Below are 25,658 nucleotides of genomic sequence, written 5' to 3'. Positions count from 1 at the left end.
GATTCTGTGGAATGATGGAAAGTATTATTAACCAGCTCTAGCGAGATATTGGACCCTGTGTAATTTTCTGTGAACGTGCTGTCCCTGCTATTGTTCCGTCGTCATAGTTCAGCACTTTAAGTACTGACAAGGACTCCTCAGCACAACCAGAAGGGACAGCAGGAGCGCTCGGTTTTGCTCATGATGAACGGTCTCTGATCGTGGTGCTTGTCTCCTTCGTTTCAGTTTACAGAGCTGGACAAACTGGAGGATCGCGGGCGGATAGAGGGACCCAAAGGATGCTGTCGAAGCCCGACGCCAATGAAATTCCGAAGCCGATCCCAAGGTTGGGGAGACGAGCCCACTGTCTGTCCAGTGAAATCACAGCAGGTTATGGGGCACTGAAGGGATTGAGTCTATGACCATGCTGCTGCATTGGTGCGAATTATCAGTGCGGGAATTAAGCCATGAATTCCCTCTGTCTGCCACTAAATACAACATACACCTGATGCCATTAGCAGATTTTTTTTCTCTAGAGTCTAGGTTGTACACTGTGATATTCAGCGTATAGATGAGTCAAAGTTCATTATAGTGTGGTCAAATGTGGTCTATCGTTAATAAATGTTTCAGTGATAGAAAGAATCTATGATGAATGACTGCATAATTAATGCAATTGCCAATTTAACCTCAAAGTGCTGTTCAATTAGTGGGTTGGTGACCATTTTAGTTAAATACAGGGCTTTTGTCAGAAATGCTGGTTTAAAGCCAAGGAGCTTAGATTCTTTTCTCCCCCTACCCTTGTCTGTTACATTACTGTATCTCCATGTTACCATTGACTACCTGCATTAGAATGAGCATATATGAATGAGTAAAGCGTGTTCAGCAGAGACGCTGATGAGAGATGTGTGGGGTTTGTGTCAGGTGGAGGGAGCCGGCTGGAGTCGGTCGGAGAGGACGACGAGCTGATCGTGGAGAATGGCGACGCCGGCAGTGACGTGTCAGAGAAGCCGGCACGGGGAGGGCGCAAACACTCCCTTCCCCAACAGCTCGACACCGTGGGCATCAGACAGGTCGGCCTTCGCCAAAAAAGCAAACCGCATTGACCAGTCTCACCAAGCCTGATCCATCAGCACTGTCCTGATGAAGGCTCCCCTGTGCAATGCCCTCAGTTAGGCTATAATACTTTACCACCAGCACTTAGACCAATGCTATTAACTGCTCTGTGATGGCAGAAGCATGGTTTATGTGGCAGCAATGTTATGTAGCTGTAAGGAGCACTAACCCAAAGTGTTGTAATGTAGAGCTTGCTGGTTTGATTCTCAGAAGGGGCGCTGCTGCTGTACCCTTGAGCATGATACGTAGGCCAAAAATTGCTTCAGTAAACATTCTGCAGTATAAATGAAAGAACTATGTGTAACAATAAGCCAGTTAACGATCTTAAATCAGTACTGCAAACTGAGAAACGCGTGGTGAGTTAAACTCGGTCGGTCCGCAGATACGCGTACCTGCTGCGGTGAAGCCGTTTTCTTTACTTCTCCCACTTTGCCGGTGGAGAAAGCTGATGGAAATGGGCCCTTTAAAAGGGGCTGTGCAGCTCTTTCCCTCCTGTGAAAGGAGACAGTGGCTGGAACCTTAGGCTCATTTGTGTGATAATAAGCAGAAGGAAGGCACATCAAAGCGCAGCTTCACCGCTCGGGCCCTTCCCCCCCTCAGCTCGTATCACAAGGACGCGGGCGCCTACTCTGATTGTTGTGTTAATCAGGGGGGTAACTGGGAGACAGGAGAAGGATGTCTGACCACAGAGCTCCTCGCTCCCCTCCGCCTTCATTAGCTTCACCTCAGTAATACTAGGGAGTTACTCTCTGTGTGCCCTGCAAAAGGAAACTGGTAATTATTTATGGTGACCTGCACAGAAAATCCATTGTCTCAATGTTAGAACTATCATGCAGTGTCACAGCGTGAAAATTATTACAATTACCTTTACTAGCAAAGAGATCATTCAAACCAATCTCATCATAGCGCAAGAATATACCTTTGAGCCTGGTGTGCATAAGTGAAGGATTTATTAGTGACTTATATCGGGGGGGGGGGGGGGGGGTACATTCTTTCATGATATACAGTAGTTGTGCATGCAAACATCTTGTTATATATATGTTTCAGCTTCTGTCAGTTTTTCCTCACTATTCCCTAGCATTCTGAAGGCCAGATTCCAAAAATAAAAACCCACTGCCTGTCTGAATGATGAAGCGCTCACAAAAATGTGCAGGCAAGATGTGTCAGATGTACTGTGCCGTTACGTAAGTGCAAGGTGCATCTCCCCAATATCCTTTTTGAGGTACATGTGTTTGCACTAACCTAAGAACCGAAACGTGTCGTTTTGTCGGGCCCTCCCCTCTACACAGCAGACCCTGTAATGCCAAGCGCATGTAAAAGCGCTGTTGAGCACATGTGAGGCAGGTCTCACCCTGAAAGAGAGGTGGAAGCACTTCAGGTGAACGCGTGGCAGCGAAGGTGACCAGTCGTGTGGGCAAGCAATTACCCGCCACTGCCCCGAGCCGACTGAGCCAGAGCTCCGGTTTAACGCTGCCTCTCCGCCTCCTGTTCATTTACCCCTCTCAGGAATATCAAATCGTGAAGAAATCGGCGCGTTCCCTGAGCACCGTTCAAGTGGAGTCTCCATGGCGACTGGCCCAACCGTCCATTATCTCCAACATAGTGCTGATGAAAGGACAGGGCAAGGTGAGAGCCTGCCGCCAGCGTTGATGTGGGTGCCCAGGACACTGCCTGCGACGCTGTGTGAACAGCATCAAGGCGCACCGTCTCAAGGAGGGGAGGACAGGCTGAGGCGGTTGACATGCTGTGTTAACATTTGCCACCTACACTTGTTCAACACGTCTTATTGGTTCAACTTCAACTGGTTTGTGTTCAATGCTGCTCAATGCTGCTCAGTTTAAGTGGCTCTATTTTTTTTACTCGTTTTGAATTGTGTCCATGCATTTGCAGCTGATATTGTAAGAAATAAAATTGAATGGGTGTATTATTATGTGAGAAATTATCATGTGCGATAGTTTTATTTGCATAATAGCTTAAGTGTTTATTAGCTTGAAAGCTAGTTTATTGGTAAAAGCACTATGGCTGGGGAAATGAGCGTTTCTCTCATGTGGCACAGGGGCTTGGCTTCAGTATCGTTGGTGGCCAGGACTCTGCTCGTGGTCGGATGGGAATTTTTGTCAAGACGATTTTCCCCAACGGCGCAGCAGCCGCAGATGGAAGGTTGAAGGAGGGTACGTTCTGTAATGTCTTTTAAAAATGATCTTCACAGCAGTTGTGTTTTGAGAAGTGAGCTCCTGTGAAGGACCACTTTGTCATGATAAAGGAAAGAGTAAAATTCCAGAGGCTCTTTCAGCCCTGCACGGCTTTAATGGCCCTATACGGCCATAATAATCTGTATGGCCCATTCAGAAAACTGCATTCTAAGAAAGCATTCTAAGATGTATATCATCCGGAAGACAGATTGCTTTTTTAGTAGTGCGCAACTCCTTGTGTTTCTCGTTTTACTCAGGTCAAACTCTGTGTCTCATTGCATACCAGGCCTAATTCAATTTGCAGAACAGCACTACAGCTTTAGTAGAGGGGGTGATGGGAGCTGAAGTCCACAGCTTGAGGTTCTGGTGATTTGTTTATCTAACTTTGGTCTGTTTCCTCCCATCAGCCCCTGTGCCTGATGTCCTGTGACAGTTTGGGCTCTCGTGTAGCCTCACTCACCACAATCTGCTCTGTTCTTTCTCTGCCCCCAGGGGATGAAATACTGGAGGTGAATGGGGAATCTCTGCAGGGCCTCACCCACCAGCAGGCCATCCAGACGTTCAAGGTATATGATGGTTTTAGATAAGTCTGTGCAAGAGATAGCGGAGCAGCCGAATATCAGCTGGGTCATGTCATGTCCAGGGGGTTATTGTGGCAATACATACCATGATCCAGATTGTGTATTTAGACATGATCCCATTCAGCATGCACAGTAATCTTCTCTTTCACAGCAGTTATACTAGCTGCCGGTTAAGCATTCTGTATTCATGCCAGTACTCTTCAGCTGTTTGATTGGCGTCATTATGCGGTGCTGAAGGTAACAGCACCAATTTTGTAAGGCTTTTAACACCCCTAAATGAACGCGGCCTCCTCCAGATCCCATCGCTCGGCTTCCAGTCGTCCCATCTGTTGAGAGGATCAAATGCTTGTAAACCAACCCATTGCAATTAGGCTGACAGCAGCAAAGAGGAAAGGCGTTCCTGCTATCTGATTTTGAAAATTAATTTAATCCGGGGGTCTCTCCATCACTGTAGCAGGGGAGGGGAATCTTTGAACGTGTAATACTGAGATTATTAGTACAACATCGCAGTGATCAAAGCCAAGGCCGTTAGGTTTTACAGCACCCTGATGCAGCTGCAGTTTTCTCTGCTGTTTTGCAATGCTGTTCGTCCTGATGCTGTCACTGGGGCCGTGGGCGGGATGATGACCCTTGTGGCTTTTGTCCCCTTCTCCCTCCTCAGCAACTGAAGAAGGGCGTGGTGACGCTGACGGTGCGCACACGCCTCCGCAGCCCGAGCCTCACCCCCTGCCCCACCCCCACCCTGCTCAGCCGCTCCAGCTCGCCCAACTCCAACGCCAGCGGCGGGACGCCCGTGCCGCCGGGCTTCGAGGACGGGGACGCCAGCTCCCGCAAGGGCCCCGGGCCCAAGGACCGCATCATCATGGAGGTCACGCTCAACAAAGGTACGCGCCCATCCCAAACCCTGACCCACTGCGTCAGGCAGTGGGGCTGATGGGTACTCTTTCCAGTGGAAACCTCTGGCCAATGGACACCTGTGCTTTGCGAGACCTGCTGGCATAGTGGGGCCATTAAGCAAACAGAGACCTAAACAGCAGTGTGTTTCCTGCTGAAGCATGACTGTTTGTCTTGGAAAATGAGCACATTTCTGAGGAAATGACTTTCAGCGCCCTTAAAATGGAAGAAATGGCTGAATATCTCCAAGAGCTGTTTTTCAAGAGCTGATGTATGTTTCATAAGCCTCTCTCTTAAAGGGGCATGCTGAAGTGGCTAATAAATTTAGGGGTGTGCTTCACAGTCAGCATTACTTGCGAGTGAGGTGACTTCTGCAAGTACTAATACTAAAGGAGTGGTTAGAACTACTATCCTGTTCTGGGAAAAAAATAGAAAAATATAATTAGTGGTCTTGCAAAAAGCTTGTCTTTGATGCTAACTGGACCAAACTCTAGAAACTGTTTGTAGCTGGGACAAAAATCATTGTCTGTATATAAAGCAGGAAGGGGATAATGCAATGCTTGGTGTCTAATATGTGATTGGCTCAAAGTTCTGTCATTCTTGTGACAACAGAAACTGATCACTTTTCTGGCTGTTTTGCAGCTAATGCATTGCTGACAGACATCTGTGGTTTTGGAAACTATATGGTTCAAAGAAGCAGCTGCCCCCTTGGTTTAAGTTTTAAATACAACAGTGTTACCAGATGATTTCCCCTGAATTTGCGGTCCCCACACAAGGAGTTTCATTGTTGGCGATGCAGTGCAAAACAGATTGTGAAATTTCCTGTTTCATTATTTTTTGTTTGTCTGGCACATGTCATGCTTTGTTTGGCTAAGTGAAAATGTGTGCAATCTGACCCAGCAAGCCAGTTTTGTAGGTAGCTAACAAGTTGATTGGGACAAAAAAACTGTTTGCATTTCAACAGGGCAGTTAACTAGCCATCCTGTTATAGCCAGGAATTTGGCTTTGAAAGGTAAAGCTGAGCAGCCGAGATAGAGCAGAAACACAGAGGGTAAACCAAAGTGAGAGCACTTCTGGATGAAGTTGTTTTTACAGCCATGCTTCAATTGCGTGACTTGTGTATTTACTTTTCAACATAATCACGCATGCTGTCCCCAGCTTTCTGCCTGTACTATCGTTCAGTCATGCCAGAACTGTGTACTTAGCTGACCAGATCAGCACCAAACAGTCTGCTTACAAGAGCCATGTGATGTCTTCTCCACCGCTGTGCATTGATTTCCTCAGGAGTCATACTTCTCTTTTCACAGTGAGGTTGAAGTCAAAGTGCTTCGTTTAGTCAAAACATCTGCACTCAATTACAAAAAATAAGCTGGAGGCAAACCTTGTCATACTTTCGAGAGGGACATGTATTTGCCAGCCACATATTAACGTGCAGGTGAAGGAGCTGGGTTAGCTGAACCCTGAGCCTGGTAATAATGGTACTGTGGAGAGGGCTGCCGCCGGTGACCCTGCTCTCGGTGCGTTTCAGAGCCGGGCGTGGGCCTGGGAATCGGGGCGTGCTGCCTCACCCTGGAGAACAGTGCCCCGGGGATCTACATCCACAGCCTGGCGCCGGGCTCTGTCGCCAAGATGGACGGCAGGCTGAGGTAGGTGGAGCTCCGCAGCCCGCCGCTGGAAAGGCTGACTGCTGCACTCAGCGTTCGGTGCCCTCCTGTCATACCTCACGTACGGGTTTCAGTGAGAAACACAATGTCCTGTAAACCGAGGAAGTGTGTGTGTGTTCCAAGTAGTTATCAAATGCCATTGTTCGGGCCAACTACTTGGTGGGTGATGGGTACCGCCAGCTAAAAAAACTGTTTTTTGGAATTAATTTTTTAATTGGTTTAATGTTTTTACAGATAGCTTAAATGAAGGACAGCTCTGGTTAAACATTTGTTAAACAAGCAATTGTTGTTGATAAAGTATATTACTTCAGGTGGCATTTTATCCATTCTTTATGTGGTCAATACATTTTTACCTAATTTACTTTTTGACCTCTGCATACATAAATTAAAGGACAATGCACTATGATGCAGTGGTACATAGATCTTTTTCATAAAGGAAACACACTAGTCTTATCCATACGTTTGAACAGATGTGTAGTCTTTAAGGCATATTTGTGCCTTGTACACTTTACCACATGGTCTCTGTAAAAGAGCATGTTCTCCAGGTCTGGCTGCTTCACTTTTTCTGTCATCTTAACTGAGGAAGGGTGAGGCAGGAACTGGAGACCACAAGAGACGGCTCAGCACTGTCTGAAGGCTTGGAGCTTCCCTGTCCACCTCTTTGTGTGTGTGTGTGTGTGTGTGTGTGTGTGTGCGCCCTTGTAAACCTTGAGATCAGTATGTCTGGTTTATATAAGCTGGGGTTCTTGATCACAATGGAATGTCCTACAAAAACATACTAAATGTACTAAAATTCAGCTTTACAATGAAAGTTTGCAATGGCACGCTGTTTATCACAGTCAGACCATTCACGTTTGATCAATAAGACTTAGTATTTTAAATGTGATTATGGAAAGATTAGGTTATTTTATACACTGTGCATAGTATTATAAAATGCTGTGTGTGTAATTGTGTGTAATTAGTTTGCCTTATCCAACACTTTTTATCTCACTTTGATCTGTTTTATTAATCTCAGATGGGATTGCTGTTATGTAATAGTGGTTTTGATCCAGCTGTTTGTGTGTTGCTGAAACGCTCGCCTCGGGGTCACAGCAGGAGCACAGTGACTGACTGAGTCTCTCCTATCCTGTCCCCTTTCTGTCTGTCTGTCTGTCTGTCTGTCTGTGCGCTTCCCCAGTCGCGGGGACCAGATCCTGGAGGTGGAGTCCATGAGTCTGCGTCACGCAGCCCTGAGCGAGGCCTACGCCATCCTCAGCGAGTGCGGGCCTGGTCCGGTCAGCCTCATCATCAGCCGGCACCCAAACCCCAAAGTAAGGCCCTCTACTGTGCATTGTCTCCAGTCTAACTCAAGACCTTAATCTAGCACTCTCATCTTAACACTGGCCCAACCTCTTAATAATAACATTCTTGCTTTAACACTAATCCATCCTCTAAATATAACTTTCTCACCTTAACATTAACACAACTTCTTAATATAACATTCTCTTCTGAACACTGACTCAAACCCTTAATCTACCTCTTAACAAAACCCAGTTTTCCTCACATTAACCCTTATCCAGCCTCTTTGTATAGCTTTTTACTAAACACCATTTGACTTCAAGTAAAATTGCTGTTAAGCAAACCCCTTCATCTAGCTCTGACAACTGTAATTGAATCCTGTCCTGAGACAGGCAGCTAGGATGGCCTGTGCTTCCAGTCCAAAAAGGCTCCTATTAATCAGGGAAATTTAGGGGAATTAAGTTATTTATTTTAACCAAACTCTGTTATCTTCCCTTAACTTTTATCCAACCTCTTAATATAGTTCTTACAGACCTAATCTTTTCAACCTCATCTTAACCTTAACCCAACCCCTTAATCTTACTCTTACCCAAAACCCCTTGATCCTCACCTTAACCCTAACCAGACCCCCTCTGCCGTGTCCTTATGACCCATCCCCCCTCTGAAGCATCCAAAGCACAGCCTTTCTCCCAGAAAGACACAGCCACCTTGTAATCTCCACATGTGGCCAGGGCCACATGTGGAGATTACAAGGTGGCCCTGGCCACGGGGTCCCTCGCTTTAGAGATGCGTGGCCTCAGACCGGCTTTCATCCGCATTCCAGCCGAGATATGAGCCAGATTCAATCAGGACGGGCTGCCTCCCGCCGGCATGCTAATTACTCCGCCGCACGGATCGTTCAGAGCGCGAGGAGCGTGTTCCCTCCACCTCGGCGACGTGCGCCCGTGTACCGCGAGACGCCACGCAGCGCTATGTGATGGGCGGGGCGGAGGAGGTTAGGCGGGGAATGTGCTGACTTTTACTCTTTCTGATAAACGATCCCTGCTCTTAATGATGCTGCGGTTTCTGCTAGCATATGGCTTCACATGTGATGGGAGGGTCAAAAGGTCGAAAACCGCAAGTCATTAATCACTCAGTAAAACACTAATAGATGTCTGTCACGCTGGGAGCACTAACTTTACTGAGCGATATAACTTGATGTATAACATGATTGTTAGTAAATAAGACCGAGAGAGATAATCTGTACATCTTCATATGTCATATACTGTTTCCTTTTTAAACTCTGCACATACTTGAATGCATTCATTCCTGTGGTAAGAAATAACAACCCTCGCTTTTTTGCACACATTCACTGTAGTTTGATATTTCCTTTTTAGAAATTTAGACCACTTTATCACCATACAGACAGGAAGTGAAGTATTTGCCACTAGACAACAGGCCTTTTCATAGCACTCAATTGAATATGGGCGCCGCATTCCTCTGGCATATTTAAGAAATGAGCCCCCATGAGTTAAAACTGCGTCATGCGTTTTGCAGCATATGGTCTTTTCAGTCCTTTGAAATACTTGTTTGTATTTCCAATACGAGGTATGAAGTATGCAGACTCTGTGCGGTGCTTATGTAGTGTCTGGTGCTTATAGTCATATCAGAGATGGACTCACATTTCTGCTCTCCAAAGTTCCAAAAACAAACAGAGCGGAGCCCACAAGGAGGGCTCGCGCGTCCCCATTGGCCGGTGCAGTCACCTGACTGGAGTCAAGTTGAAATACTGCATGTGGATTCAAAGGAAGTCAGGCCTGCCAAGACATCTACCATCCTGAAAGTGCTCCAGAGTGCAGCATCAAAGCGGGCCAATACTTCACTGAACGCACGCCAACAATTCGTCCAAAGCTGGAGACAGAAATGTGAACGCTGAAGCTGACGCCACTTCTGAAAATATGCAAACAATTAGTGATACGGGCACATTAACTTTGGTGCCACCACATGGCAATTATGCTCAAATGAGTGCATTCAGTAAGCAGAACCGTCTTACTTGATGATGAGATACTGAAACTGTAGATATAATTAAATCGTTAACGGGAGCTGTCTCTTACATCTTTAATGTGCTGCCATAGATTGCTATTACATGCGTAAGTAGCGATGCTGGGTCAAGTTGGGGGTAAATTATGTGCAATATGCAGCCAAAACAGTTTCACTTCACAAAAATAGCCAAAAAGAGGAAGGATGCGTTTGTTTGACCTGTGATTCCCATCTGGGTATTTCAATTCTAATGTAATGGTTTTGTCAGAGGTAACAGTTTTTTCAAGTCGAGACAAGTCTATGCTGGTGACAGCTCATTTTTATATTGCACATAGGGTTCTGTGCCAGAATTCTTTTTTTTTGCTGCGGAAGAAGACATTGAAATGCTGACAATTTACATTTAAGTATGTATTTCAAAATTTCCTGCTTTGCAAATACGTTTCAGTGCAGGTGTTGTCAATTTGCAGACCACAGGTAGATTTCAGATGTGCTTGATGTTCAATGGCCACCACCTATTTTCAGAATTATTTAATTTCATGCTAGAACTTAAACATTTTTATTTCCATGAAAATGGATCTTCCCAGTTTAGCTATATGGTAATTACACATACATGGTTATTATTGTACAAGTGAGAAACCACCAGGGCAGTATTATCCATACATTTTCAGTTATTAGTCTTACCCAACATTGCATAAATTGACGTGTCCTGAGAAACGTCACAGCAGTTATGTCCTAATGGTCATTTTACATTTTACATTCGAAAGTGTGACTGTGTATCTGTGTACTGAAAACCATGCATTGTAAGCCTGATTCAAACACTCAAAATTATTGTTTGAAAGAAGAATTGATATCAACTGATAGAAACGCATTTAAATGATCTACTGGAGACCAAAAAAAGGCAAGGTCATACTCTGTCTTGAGAGCATGAGAAACATGCTACAGGCTTGCTGTGATAGGAATAAAGCCATGTCATATCCCCAATACTGCAAAGTGACTAAAATGTGTCATTATGAGTTACTGCTTTATTTGTGCCTTCGGCAGAAGGGCCTTTAAAATTGACTTCTGTGATTTGGCGCCACCTGGTGATCACATTTTTCTATAAAAAGTTGTTTGTAGCGTTGGTATTGACATAGTACCTCACAGTTTACATATATATGTTTTTACTTGCTGAGGAGGTTCAAGTGCAGAGTATCTTACAAAAGCTCATAACTGCATCACCTTACCATAAAACCTAAAACAAACAAGAGTTTCAAGCCAAACTCTTTAACCACTTCGCTGAAGTGCTGCATATATATGAATATCACATAGACATGCATCAGACAGCTTCGTAGCCTTACGTTCTTGAGCACATTGTTCCATTACTGGTTAAAGCAGGGAAGAAGGAACGTGTGAGAGTAATCACAGCATGTATTTTCACAAATGTTCCTGTTAAACATGCATGAATTGCAGACTCATTATCAGTATTTTATAATTTTGATAAAAATACATTAATGGAGAACACTTTGCCCTGTAGACGATTTGTATTCTGTTCTGTAATTATCTGCAGTTGCGCTCTGAAAAGAGTAATTATTTTAATTTTCTAGTAGTAAATATGCATATAGTATGTATTTAGTATGTCCAGCCTGTACAATTCAGGTGTGTATTCGGCACCACTGTTTATTCTGCGAAGAACATATGATGTTGATCTGCACTTTGAATACCACACAAAATCTTGGCTCAGACTTGTTAAGGCAGAAATGTGTATTTTTTTGTTTTATGTAATGAAAAACAGTTTGCTAGACTGGTTTTCTCACCAGTTGCTGGTTTTCTCCCAGGTTTCGGAGCAGGAGATGGATGAGGTGATCACCCGCACCACGCACAGAGAGAGCATGAGTAAGGACGGGCACTCGTCTCACGTTTTGGGTATGCTTCTCAGCGCCTGTCTGCTATTAAACCTCATGCAGGAATGCATGTGCACTACCTGTTCCTTCCTGTTATAGCTTCTGATTGGAGATCACATCTGTGATGAGATCCTGAGAGCTTATTGGTACTTCACTCTGTTGCGTTTCTGTGAAATTTCACACAAAGTCTCCAAGGCCTCTGCTCAGTCTAGCTATGAATGTCTGTCCCCCGTCCTTAACTTTGAATGAGGAATTTAAGCAAGCTTTTTTTTCCCTTCCTTACACTCAATGGCTTTGGCCAATGGTGAGGCCTGTGAAAAAAACTTTTTGGCCAATGCTGAAGCCTGCGGAAGAATCGAGCATTTCATGGAGCATTTCATGAGATTTGTTACTCAAAGTCAAGGACGAAGCACACTGCGGTCGGGTTGAATCTGAGCCTCTGTGTTTTTTGGCGTGTTGATTTCTATTGAATTGCATGTGCCAACCCTTTTGAAGGACAAACCGTATAGATGGAGCCTTGTTGTGAGCGATCGGACATGAGATCATGTTTTATCACGGGTCTAATTGTGTTCAACCTTCCTAGGACTCCCCTCCAAGAGCCCCACTCCCTCCATGAAGGCAAAACAGAGCGAGGGCTCCTCCTCTCTCAGCTGGACCATGAAGAGATTCCTGGAGCCAGCTAGCCGGGTAACCACAACCTCCACCTCTCCAAATATGCTTGCACGGGGGTCCCAAAAAAGCATGAGGGAAACTCCTGGAAAATGTATATCCATGAGGGGAAAAAAGCTGACATAAATCATACCGTTACGCTTTTGTTCGCTGAAGGCTTTTCAGAATCGAGTGACATTTACGGCACTTTAGAAATATGTTGTCATAGCGTTTCTGTTTAAATGCACAGTGTGAGTCTCTCCTTCCCAGACGGAGGTAATTGAACTGCTCCCGTTGGCGAATACTTCAGATCTCCACCAGCCATTAAAGTGCCCCCCACACTTTGTGCCTGTTTACTCAGAAATCGGAGGTCCTTTTGATGATTGATTTAGGGGTTGGTGCAGGAATCTGTCCGGACGTTAACCTCCTGCTCTAATTAACTGCGCAGCAAGGGTCCCTGAGCTCCGAGGCCGAGCTGTCGCAGTACTTTTCGCACGACGTCCCCGGCCAGTCGTCCCTCTCCGAAACCATGGCGATGGGCTCCGGTGAAGACGACCTGCTCCATCACAAGAGCTGCAGCACCTCACTGGATGACACTGGGGCCTCGTCTCATGGTGACATTTTTTTTTAAATTAATATTTCTCCGTTTTGTTGTTGTGCATTCCATCGTTCCTCAGTATACATGGATTGCTGATAAAACTGAAAATGACATCCTATCTTTGAGAGTTTAAATGGAAGTAACCTCTTCCATTGCTGAGATGTTATAAGCACAGTGTGGTGGTGACTGTGTGTTCTATCCTGACAGCCTTCAAGGGTTCGCCATGTGCTAGTATGGATGGCAGCCCTGTTTGTGCGGATGGCAGTGGGAAGGTCGTTGGCCCAGTCAACCGTCACGTGGAGGTGGCCCGGCAGGCCAGCGTGGGCAGCAGCCCCAGCTCCGTCCGCAGCCCCCTCCTCCGCCAGCGCCGCATCGTCTGCTACGAGGATGAGGCCAGCGACGAGGACGACGACCCGCCCAGCGCCGAGGACGAGAGCGGAGGCGCCCCCTACAGGAGGGCCCTGCGGGGTGGGGCGGAGGCCCGCCGGATCCCTGAGGATGACTCGGGCATCGTGATCGCCACCTCCTCCGTGGAGGTGGATGAGGAGAGCCAGGATGGCGGGGAGCTGCACCGGAACCCGAGCAGCGAGGCGCCCACGCCGCTCTACAGCTCCGCCGACTCCGAGGATGGGCCCGGGGCCGAGCCCCTCCCCCCAGGGGCGGAGTCTCCCTTCATGCCCATCCGCTGCCTGGACTACGACGGTGGCGGGGCAGGCGGTGGCCTGGGGGTGCGGAAGGACCCCCACCGCGATGGACAGCTGGAGTCCAAGCGCTCCCCCAAACTCGAGCACAAGGCCGTGACGCGGGTCAAAAGCATGATGAGCATTGAGTGTCCCAACCTGCCGCACCGCCCCAAGGGTGAGGAGCCGCCCCCGCAGCCCGCCCAGACTGGAGCTCCTTGCCCTACACCCCGCCCACCGTCCCACTGCAAGAAGGCGGAGACCAGCGAGCTGGCGGGAGTCTGCACCATAGAGACAGTGGTACTTAGAAGAGGCAAGGATGAGAGCTTTGGTCTGGACCTAGAAATCAAGTCCTCCCCTCTGAAGGTGCTGATCACAGGGCTGAGACCAGGAGGTGCTGCAGAGAGGGTATGTGCTTTCATCCACATAAAAAATTGCATTTTGTGGGTCAGACACAGATATCAGCCCCCTCAAAAATCTGCAGCAGACTACCTGACCATCATCATTCAACATGCATATCTAATTGGAGCTTGAAATTAATTTGAGGTTTGCTTTGCAAAGCATTTGACAGAGGTCCTTAGGGAAAGTGTTTAGTTGGACACACTGGTCACGGACGTGCTGTGAAATGCCTCTGTGCGCCTGCGACTTCAACAGTTTATTAATTCTGGCCTCGTGAGAAACTGTGATTAACGGCTGTTTACGTTAGGCGTGGGAGCCGGCTGAGTTGTTTTGTAGGCATTCCTAATTCCCCAGTTCCTCCTTGCAGAAACACACCGGTTACTGTTTGTGGTTTTTGAATTGCAGGAGACGAAACAAAGCGCTGTTGCGTCTGCTCATTGTTCCCATCTTTGTGGCCTTTTTTTTAGGAGTCCCTGGGGAAGATGTCCATCGGAGACGAGATTGTGGCTATCGGAGACACCCCAGTCTGCACTTCGTCCTATCAGGAGATCTGTGACCTCATGCACAACCTTCCAGTAACTCTCACCTTAGAGATTAAAAAGCCAGTGTCAGGTGAGTCATGCAGTCACTGAGGGCTGGTTGTGTTTGAAATCAGTCATTTTGGGTTCAGTGCTGTTTCTCCCACATCGGTTTGTAGTCAGCTTGGACTTTTCAACTTCATTTTTTTGGTTTGGAACACTGACCTTTGCCACCTTTCTCAAGAAATGGCCAGGTTAAGTGTGATACTAGCTTTAATATACTGAACTATGCTTGTCTGGTAAACAGAAAACTGGTGATCAGCACCATTATTATAAGCCCATATTATAAGCCCATATTGCTATATGAACCTTCAGGATATCTCTGTTGCACTTGTCGTATTTCCTTTGGAAGGTATGGGAATTCAGTACCTTTCTGTGACCTCATAGAAGGGTACTGAATTCAAATGCTGAGGAGTGGTATCCTGTTACTATTAATGACAGGGGTAGTCATCCTCAGAACTCTAGGTGTGAGCAATGGGTTTTTTGTACTTGAGAAGTTCCACACTACTGTAATAGAACCACCCTCATCAGAGATGGTGGATATCCATTCTGCCCCAAGCAGACCTCTTCAGACAGGTCCTCATTTCTGTTCGTCTTGATCTTTGTGGAAAAACTTCCCCACAAAACCCGTATCGCTGTTCATTAATTTACTGAACTCGGTGTAAACAAGGAACACCAGTATTCCAAGTGTTGTCAGCGGAGTGCATGTGAACCCAAGCTGGACTGAACTGAAAAGCCCAGTGTGTCTTTCCCCCCCATGCTGCGTAAAGACGTAGGAGCACAGCAGCCTTGCCCTTGCTGGCAGTGCCCTCCTCCACCCCAAAGGGAACCGCAAGCTGCGGGCTTTGTGTCCATGGTGACTATCGATTTATTTCTTCAAGTAGATCCAGTAGATCCATAGGAACACCGTTTCCCCTGCACACGTCCATCCACAAGTGTGCTGTAGCTTTTAATTTGGTCTGATTGCTGTGAGCTACTACATCACCGATGGCCTGAAAAGCTTGGAAACGTCTGAAGCTGGAACAAGCCCTGTCACACTGTGAGAGCGGTGTCTTGTGGCTTGGAAGGAAATTGTGTGGCCACACAATGTCCTCTGAGTGAACACACCTTGACACTTGTTGACTTGATACACTAAAAGGATAGATTTGACTGCTGCACTGCTTTTGTGTAAAGGACATGGTTGAGATCCCCCTAAAGTAATTTCTGACATGGCCCTAACATACTCAAATGACAATGTTCTCAAGCACACATCTCAGCGTTTTGCATGAGCATGTGGTCATGGGTGAGTTTGCAGTTTGTCCTGGGGTCTGTCAGTTAATCATGCTGTTGAATTTCTTTCGATGCTTGGTTACAGCAGCTGTGGTCCCAGGTATATTTGAAAAATGTTGAAATATAGACTGTGTGTGGTTCATCATATTGGATTCAACAGTGGTACTCACAGCAATTACACCAACTGAAAAAAACTTAGACCAATGTGCTTGTGTTTGTGTGTATGTCTGTGTGTATGTATACTCTTATACATACAGTATGCAGTAGCGTACATGTATGTATTCGTATCTTTGAATGTGAACAGTATGTGTGTAACGATGAAATGACTGTCTGGTCACTTGAAGGCATTCATTACATTGGACATTAGAGCTTTGATTTCTTCTGTGCATGTGTGGCTGCAGCTGTTTTAGGGGAGATATAGATATTCAGTACCATTTCAAGTTTCAGCTCTTAAGGGTGAACATGTCTGAGATTGAATGATTGTGGTGGTACCCAATATCTGCGAAAGGGGAGCCTAAAACGATTCTCTGATGATTTCTGGTGTAGAAAAATGTATGTATAAAGACATCCTTTTTGACTATGGTAACTTTATTGGCAGCAGTTGTGCACAAGTTGCTGATTTGTTTGGATCATAAGGAATCGGGGCCTGGCTTCTGTTAAACACGTTCTCTCATTGCAGTTCCATTCATTACATTTCCAAATCATTCTTTTCTTTGTATTCAGACTCTTTTTTTTACTGTAAGTCTTATACCAAGCCATTGTGATGATTAAATCGTACTGCTTTCTTTTGACCTTATTCTTAGAAAATGCAAAAGAAAACTTCTGATTAATTATACTAGATTTTCCATTTGTCGCAGTTAAAGATGAAACCATATGAAATGCCAGATGTGAATTCTGTCCTAAATGGCTTGAAAGGCCAAACTGACTTAATCACCACCCTGCAGTCACTGCATGTACAGGGGGTATCTCGGAGCAATCTGCTGAAGAAGGGCAAAATGGCATGAAACGCAGAGATGCATGACACAACCTTGGCTTTTACAGCAGTTATCTGTGGATTCACCATTCATGCCAGTGACCAAGAACGAATAATGAATTTTTTCTGAGTCTTAGACAATTGCATTGAGAAGGCAGTTTTTTGCAGAGGATTTCGTGTAGCATCAGAGTTGAGGACTGTAATTTGATTGGATGTATCGTCTGGATAACACTTGGTATGCTATGATACAACAGATGGTGTGTTTCAGACAGAATCGGGCCTTATTCTCCTTTTTGATATGTCTTGTTTTATTAGTGTAGTTGTGTAATGTGAGTCATATTAATAAGAGTTCAAACATTCAAACATGACACTGTATTAGTCATTCCTCTGTGTACCTATGGGTCACCTCTTGGAACTACTGTAAGTTACCCTAAGAGATTAATGTAATTCTATCAGCCTGCTAAGATGAAAGTAATCCTATTAGCCTTACAAGAGAATGAATAAGAGAGAATGTTATAGAGTATAGCTTGCACAGACTATTAATCTTTTCCTAAGAGATTTTAGAATTACATTAAGTCAAATTAATGCCAAAATGATAGTAATTCCTCCATATCAGTCTCCAAACAAAGTCATATTTCAGATTCTGGTAGTACGTATTCCTTAGGTAGTCATATGAAACGAATTAACTTTATACATGAAATTAAAGCGATGTTAACTAACAAGTAACTGCTGTATTTAATTATGTATTACCCAGCAATAAGTCTTCTGTAACTTTGGGTTTTGTTACAAAGCAAGACTTCATTTATATGGCCCTCAATTTAGCAGGGCAATAAGAAGACAATTGTCTTTTGTTTTTTAAGCACATCCTGTAGTTTTAATATTCTTTTATTACTGTCTTCCCATCCTGCAGCTGTAGACCGACTGTCTAGTCTGATGATGTCATCGGGCAGTGAAGGAGGAACATCCAGGATGGATTCCTCTAAAAATCCCCCAGAGGAGAATTGCAACGGATTAGAGTGGAAGGACAGACCAAACCAAGCAAGTTCGTCCTCAGAGACCAATTCAAAACACTCTGTTCAGACCAACCACAGGAACGAAATGCCACCGATAACCGATATTGATGACTTTATAACCGAACTGAGCTCCTCAGACAAAGTGCAGAAAAGTGAGCTTTCAGGCACTAGTTTGAATATACACCATAATGGAACTGTCCCTAACACATGTGACATTCCTAACCCACAAGAACAGGAGGACTCCTCAGCTCAGCCTCCACTGCGACCCAGCGTTTTGGATTTTTCCGTTTTGGATTCGGCCAGTAATGGCTCGCTCTTACCTGTGGGCAAAGCATTTTTGCACAGTTACTCCAGAAACTTCAGCAACCTGAGTGAGGAAGAGAGCTGTCCCTCCAAGGGACCTGGCGAGGAGAATGACAGTGGTGCTGCTAAGTGCATGTACAGCATGGTGGATGACAGTGATTCTGAGAGCGACTCTGCCGCTGAGAAGGCCGTCTGTCTGGCCGATGCACAAAGGTCTGATCCACACTGGAGTGCTGATCCGCTCCAGGCCACTGAGATGCAGGCAGCAGACTCTGACGAGGAGGAAGTGGAGATTTGTTACAGTGAACCTGATCCCTCCAGGACTGTAAACCAGGCAGAGGAATACAAAATAAAAGAGGATCCTGAAACTATATCATCTCAACTTGAGGTCACTGGCTGCCAGAATGTTAAAGGACAGGTTGTTGATCCATGCCAAGGGGACCCTCTGCCCTCTTCCCAGAAAGGGCCTTCCTCAGACTCAGCCTCACCCTGTCAAGCAGACAAAGGACTAAATCTCTGTGAATCTCTGGAACTACAGTACCCCTCAATTCCCTGGTGCGCTAAGAAAGACAGCCCTAATGTGGCTAACCAATCAAACCCCTCCTTGGAGTCACCTCTTCCAGTAAGTCATCAGTCCACAGATAACTTCATCACCCCTGACCGAGAAGATCTAATGAGTAGGGAGGAAAAGGTGTGCCAGTCTTCCAGGGACACAGTGCCAGTCCACAGCACTGAAACATCAGACTGCTTCACAAATGGGTCCACAAAGTCATGTGACAAGGGTGTAGCAACTGCGAAACAACACCATGCATCCTTGAGTCCTGATGATTCCTCTCTTGTGCAGGTCAACTGCCATGTCACCCCAAGGACACAGGAGAGGATAGCAAAGTATCAAGCAAATGCATTGCTGTCTTCTGAAAAACACCCTAATCCTTCAGCCTCTCCCAGTTTGTGTGCTACAGAGTCAAGGAGTTCACATTTAAGCAATAGCAAACCAGGTGGGAGAGCATCAGCTGCACTGGCATCAAAAGATGGGGAAAGAGAGAAGTCACCAAGTCCCCTTGAATCCAGATTAGTTCAGTCACAAACACAGAATAACTCCACCAGTTTATTTACCAAGGCCACAGCGATCAAATCATTACATGAAAGCTCCACCTCGCCTCAAGCAAACAGCAAACTCAAACTAAACGACAAGCAACAGAGAACAAACTCCGCTCCCAAGCTGAAGGGCTTAACTTGTAAAAGCAGAAGTAAGGTGCAAGACCAGCCTGTTGAGAAACCGAGACCTGAAAGCCCTATACAGAAGAAACTCTCAGCTTCCCCACTGCAGTCTCCCAAACTCCAGCCCAAGAGAGCTTCTTTAACGTGCAGTTCACAATCAGGGAAACCGTTGGAAAAAAGCTCTCCAACATCTCCCAAACTCATCGACCACAGACAAGTGAAGAATGTGGCCGATCCAGTCTCTTCCACAGTAGAATCTGCAAATTCTGTTATGAAGGTCTCGCATACTGGGTCACTTGTGGACAAGAGGAAAGAATCTATATCTGAAAAGGTAAAACCAGAGGCTGATTCTGTCCGTGAGGAAACTGATTTAAAGTCTAAGGAAAGGCCTGCCACTCAGAGGAGTTTCATTGAAGTGCGACTCTCATCCTCATCCCTGCCATCATCGTCAGCATCCACACCCATTCTGGGACGGAAAGAAACCCAGGAGAAAATCACAAATGCAAGCATTTCAAACAATTCTGCAGGTCTGGCAGGCCCTGCAGTGCTAAAGGATTTCATCAGAGGTGAAGACTCTCCAGGGTCAGCTCCTGTAACACAAAGCCGGGAAGAACCCTGCAGTCCTCAGCATGATGAACTTCTCAGTGCTATCACTAATAACATAGCTGTCCAAAAGGAGAATACTTCCAGAAATCACAGCATAACGGACAGCGGTGACTACATGAAGGCCAGCAGGTCAAAATTGCACCTTTTGAAGCTGGAACGTCGGAGCTACTCTACGGACAACAGCATGTCTGCGCTCACCAACCCTTTCTCCGTCCGGCAGAGAATCAAATCCTTCGAGAACCTGGCCAACTGTGACAGGCCTCTGGTCAGGTGCATTGACATCCAGTCCTACGCCCTCACGTCCAAACCCCCGCTGAGCAGGAGGTCGTCGGGTTACGTAGCTTCAGCAGGTGCTCATTCCGCCGAGTGTCGCTCCCTCAGGCGGAGCATGAGCTCGTGCGCGGACAATCTGGGCGAAACTTCTCCAGTCCTGCCCCACCTGAGGAAGTCTCCCCCCACTGGCCTTGATTCCCACGCGGAGGAGAAATTAGCGCCCACCTTACCTGAGCTGGAAGTGGACTGCATGCCCCAGACCCCACCCCTAGTGCGCAGCAGGAACGCCCGGACCCGGTCGGGGGTGTCCCGCTCCAGGCTGAGAGAGCTGAGGGCGCTGAGCATGCCGGACCTCGACAAACTCTGCACCGAGGACTTTGTCAGCGCTGGCGGCGATGGCCTCACTTTCAGAACCGAGCTGGAGATCCAGCCCAGGAGGTCTGCAGGGAGCCAGCTGGGCAGTTCCCACGGTATGAGCACAGACGTCATTAGGGGGAGCAGGAGCGGGACATCCAGCAGTGCTGTGGGGACGGTAGGATTGGTGTCCGGCGAAGACTCTTCTCAAAACAGGACCAGTGAGCAGCAGTCTGCAGAGAGCAGCTGGTCAATCAGGTGAGTGGCCAGAGCCTTCAGAAGGCTTGCTTCCTCTTGTGAAATGAGTCCCCCCCCCCCCCCCCAAATCCCATTAGCCTAACACACCAGTTCCATATGAAATCAAAAATGTTATTATTTTTAGACTAGGAAAGCTCCACTCATCTCCATTCACCAATCTCTTATGGATTTACTTACATCTTTTTAAAGCGTCATCTCAATACTTACACTTAAGTAGTTAAATGCACTAAGCCTTCCAATTGCCAATCGTCTAGGACTCTCATAACATTATTGTCTTTACCATTGCATTTAAATTAAATCCATGAAAACTCAACAATTAAAATCTTGAGATCAAAGCAGCAAAAAAAAGTCTTAGTGATTTTGCCAGAGGGAACAAAATACATTTGGCTTTGGGTGGAAATATCAAATATTCATCCATCTTCATTGTTGAATGGATGAAAATGTATGCCCGGTCATCTTTCCTTCAAAATAAAGTCCAAAACTCCGTTAAAAATATGAAATACAGACAGAGCACAGACCTTTACATCATTCTAAAATAACTGCGTCTGGTATAAAGTTATATCACAGTACTTCCAAACCTTGGATCATCTGGCTTGAAATCAACCCAGAATGCTAACAGGAGGAGGTCCTGCCCCTGCTGGGTGGTGCATGGGATTTAGGGTACAGTCTCGCTGCGCGGTCTGTTGATCTGGGAGGGCGTTCAGACGGGGCAGAATGACTCCAGCTGTGGAGGTCTGCCAGACCGCAGAGATTGGGAGAGCCCCGACTGCCCCGATGTTGCCACGGCCTGGAAAACCAGAACAAATAGTGGCTAATATAGACAGGAATTTGGCGTAGTAAAGGCCCCTTCCCTCATGTGCTTCTCCAGCTTCATTTCTCATCAGTAAAACGAGTGCCCTATTATGTACTAAACGATTCGGTCTGGTGTAGAACTTGTTTGTTCATTTACAAATCTGGATTTTTTTCTTCTTTTATTGGTTATAGATCTTTTGTAGACATTATTTGTTCAGTGAGTAAAGGTTCTCTCTTTCTTAAGCATTGTTTACATGTAGGGGAAATAGCATACATGCTAATAGAATACATGCTATGACATTCGTGACATCGAAGGCATCTCATTTTGCCAAACATTCTGCTTTCAAGGCCTGTAAAACAGGACATTTATAATTTCTATCGCAATCACTGAAATGAGGCTGGACAGCTGATCTACAGTGGATATGGCATGAGCAGGCACTGACAGACGCCCTCCGCGATTAAACAGAAATCGATGTTGTGTGGTTATGTGGCAGGCTGAGCGAGCTGACTGCGTCCCCCCTGGAGCAGAGGAAGCTGCAGGCTGTTCTGACCTCCCTGACAGATAAAACAGATGTGGCCGCCCTGATGCAGGACTCCCAGGCCCTCGCTGAGGTAAAATCGTGAGTTCGCACTGCTGTCCTCCACCTAACAGCACTCCAGTGCTTTCTCACAGTGACGCGTTTTCTCACCTCTGTGCGGATCTATACCTCAGGTGTAATGTATGCCCCCTTGTAGAGGCTTGATTTATTTGCTTATTTTACCCAAGTTAAAGAGGTTACTTTTTTCTTTGAGCTGTACAGCACTGACTGTCCTGTGTATGATTTGCAATGAGCTTGCAGGAGCTCACATATGTAAAAGGTGTATTTGTCAGAAAGATACCCAGCATTGTCATTGCTAGGTCAAAAGAGATTAAGTCTGTCATGAAAACTGCCTCCGTCACATAAGACACAATGCCACAAAACTGTGGCTGTTCATTTATTTAATTGCAATGATTTTACTCATGAAAATTAAACCCCAGTAATGCTTTTGGCTCATCAGCATTCATGAGTTGTTTACATTACTTGCTGTGATGTAACACAAACAAACAAATTCAAACGATTTTATTAGAGAGTGGATTGTCCATTACAATTACATGCCCTTGGTTCTCATTCAGAAATGGTATCACACCCACTTGGATGCAGGCCACCATATTCCTTCTTATAAACATGACAGATCAAAGGGAAAACTGAGCTAAGCGCAGCTGCCGAAGGCTGTACCAGAAATCGCAACCGCTTCCATTCTTTTGAAACCCGCAAGATTAATATGATTTTCTGGAAGGAAGCTCTTGTAGGCCTTGGACATTTTTATTTTGTTACTCTTGGATACATGTTCAGTTTTCTCTGTACCACAGTGTAAGATTAATATTGCATTGCCATATTTGCATTTTTTTAATGAAACACATAATGTTATACGAGGTGTCATGCTTTTCCCTCGATGTTTCCCCCCTCCTATTCGGCCACCCAGGTTAAAGAAGATATTTACTTTGTGGTCTTAAGTAAAGAAGAAGGCTCCGGTCTGGGGTTCAGTATTGCTGGAGGCGTTGACCTGGAGCAGAAGTCAATAACTGTAAGCACTATGTTTATGTTCCTGAGTTGTGGTGTGGTGTGACTATCCTCAAATACACATGCCTTTGTTACACTGAGTATTCAGCAGAGCGAACTAAACAACACTTCTGGAGTGAAGATTTTGAATGACATCTCCCTGCTTTAGCTGATTTTGTTATGTGTTATAATCATACAGTCTTCCTAAATGTTTGTGGTGAAAATAACTTGCCCCTGAATAATCCTTTAGATTTAAGGAAAATCAAAAATAAAATACTTAAGAGTTAAGAATTTTAGAAAAATCAAATATTCAGGTTTTTGTATCAAGGCTGTAAATATTTGTTTTGTGAAAATTTGTAATAAAAAAAAAAATGCAGCAGCCTTACATATTCATTTGTAATAATGAGTCCAAGGATGAGAGCCAGGAAAAGCATCGGCAAGTTTGTAAATGTATTCTTTGTCGCCCCCATGTGTTGGACACATGAAATACAGTCAGACCAACGTGATCTGCTCTGTACTTTGGCTAGGTCCATCGGGTGTTCTCCAGAGGGGTGGCAGGAGTGGAGGGGACACTTCAGCGGGGGGACAGCATATTGTCCATCAACGGCACAGCTCTGGCAGGAACTACACACGGGGAGGCCCTGTCCTGTCTCCATAGCGCCCGGCTGCCAAGGCAAGCCCTGGTCGTCATCCGCAGAGGGAAGGACAGCGAGCCCTTGTCCCCCAGGCAGGACATCTCCACCAGACCAGGAAGGCAGTCTCCATCTTCCAGAGACATCACTGTGGAAGTGGGAGCAGGTGAGGAAATAAGCACAACAGCTCATGCACTGCCCAGGAAAAGAGTATCACACTGTTTGAATTTTTAGCATGTACATGTACAGCAGTGACCCTTGAAATATTACAACTGTGAAAGATAAGCTACTGACAAAAGAATTAAGAATATAGTATCCTACAGTGTTATTGTTATAGTCACCTATTTAACACTCCTGTGAATTTTAACCATCGCCATCGTCTCTAAGTACCAGTGCCAAAGGTTTAGCTGGATGAAGTGTGACCTTGTGACTGTTCTTCCCACTGTCTGCCTCCATGGTGGTCACACCACACCCTTCCTGTCTCAGCTGTGGAGGTGGGGCCTGATGGGGCTCTTAGCGTGGAGCTGCAGAAGACCTCCGCTGGGCTGGGCTTCAGTCTGGATGGGGGAAAAGCCTCCGCGCAAGGGGACAGACCTCTCAACATCAAGCGCATATTCAGAGGTAATCCACAGCAACTCTCATCCGCCAGCACCAACGCCAGAACCACTGAGAACTTCATTTTAAAGTTGTGCCACAGAGCCTGAGTTAAAGTGTAATTATGACAACAATACTACATATTAGTGACATTTTACATGTGTCTGTCTTCATATGCTTTACTTTTCGCCTTTTATCATTTGATATTTGCTCGTTCTGTGGCCACAATGTTTTTCTAGCCATTTGCTTGAAAATTGATTCTTTGTTGTTTGTTATTAGACCTACACTCTAGGTAAACCTTTTTCACCTTAACCTCAAAATGTAAATTGAGGCCATGGCGCATTAATTGAAAGGCAAATGTTCTTTCTCCTTCCCTCTCCAGGGGGTGCTGCAGAGCTCTCAAGGGTCATTGATGTTGGTGATGAAGTGCTGGCCATCAACGGACGCTCTCTACAGGGACTCATGCACTACGATGCATGGAACATTATCAAGTCTGTCTCGGATGGCCCGGTCCAGCTGGTGATCCGAAAACCCAGAACTTCTGTATGACGACAAGGCCTCTTACCTTGGTGTGAGCATTTGCTATGGAGTGGAACTTGATCTCACTGGAGCCAAGTCAAGAGGACCTAATAACATGCTGTGTACATAAGAGATGGACTAGTATTTTCACTTTTATACTTTTCAAACAGTTAAATTTATTATATTAATGCCATTGTTCATGTGTATGCACTGCTCAGCCACAAGGTGTATTGCGCTAGTGCTGTTGTTTATGAAGTGGGGAGGGGCCTGTGATGGATTTATCAATTCGTATTTCAAAGAGTGATCAGCGTAGTACACCTGCTGTTTTTGTTTTTTTTTTGGTTGCGTGATTCTGGTCAGGGTTGTTTAAACATGACATTTCAAAATTAGTTTTAAATATGAATATATAACCAAGCTGTTCCTTGTATTCTTTGGAAATGACTTTTTTTTAGCAGCAATTATAAGCATTGTGGGACGTGGTGTAGAAATTGGGTTTTATTATTCCTCTTTCAGACTGGCATTAGGTTGCACACGAAGGTACATTTTCTCCTGCCTTGTCATCTTGTCTTAAACATTTCTGAGGTTGGCACTGAGTAAATGTAAGACCCTGCAAGTAATGAACCCTGGGTCAATTCACCACTCTTACACCACAGAACAGTGCTCTTAATCTAGACTGCTCTGTGGGCAGAAAGAACAGATCAGTGCTAGTTGCAGGATATGTTGCATCCAGAAGGTTTTGTGCCTTGAAAATGGATAATGTTATGTGTA

The 25,658-nt window shown here is 45.6% G+C and overlaps 1 protein-coding gene across 1 annotated transcript in view; it reads left to right on the top strand.

Moving 5' to 3' along the window:
- The window catches only part of pdzd2 (PDZ domain containing 2), a 70,589-nt gene extending 45,316 nt beyond the window's left edge, over positions 1–25,273 (top strand). Inside the window, exons 7-25 of the mRNA XM_036526831.1 lie at positions 226–325; positions 901–1,049; positions 2,599–2,718; positions 3,149–3,263; positions 3,777–3,850; positions 4,527–4,749; positions 6,288–6,405; positions 7,601–7,733; positions 11,535–11,622; positions 12,184–12,287; positions 12,697–12,862; positions 13,054–13,934; positions 14,393–14,537; positions 17,656–20,773; positions 22,060–22,177; positions 23,069–23,170; positions 23,673–23,943; positions 24,264–24,398; positions 24,754–25,273. Of these exons, the coding sequence (XP_036382724.1) occupies positions 226–325; positions 901–1,049; positions 2,599–2,718; positions 3,149–3,263; positions 3,777–3,850; positions 4,527–4,749; positions 6,288–6,405; positions 7,601–7,733; positions 11,535–11,622; positions 12,184–12,287; positions 12,697–12,862; positions 13,054–13,934; positions 14,393–14,537; positions 17,656–20,773; positions 22,060–22,177; positions 23,069–23,170; positions 23,673–23,943; positions 24,264–24,398; positions 24,754–24,920 (6,327 nt within the window). The 3' untranslated portion in view covers positions 24,921–25,273. The remainder of the gene's footprint in view (positions 1–225; positions 326–900; positions 1,050–2,598; positions 2,719–3,148; positions 3,264–3,776; positions 3,851–4,526; positions 4,750–6,287; positions 6,406–7,600; positions 7,734–11,534; positions 11,623–12,183; positions 12,288–12,696; positions 12,863–13,053; positions 13,935–14,392; positions 14,538–17,655; positions 20,774–22,059; positions 22,178–23,068; positions 23,171–23,672; positions 23,944–24,263; positions 24,399–24,753) is intronic.
- Positions 25,274–25,658: the final 385 nt, after the last annotated feature.

The sequence above is a fragment of the Megalops cyprinoides genome, chromosome 4 (assembly GCF_013368585.1).
Source record: "Megalops cyprinoides isolate fMegCyp1 chromosome 4, fMegCyp1.pri, whole genome shotgun sequence".
Classification (NCBI taxonomy): Eukaryota; Metazoa; Chordata; class Actinopteri; order Elopiformes; family Megalopidae; genus Megalops; species Megalops cyprinoides.
This window is presented reverse-complemented; position numbering and strand designations above follow the sequence as displayed.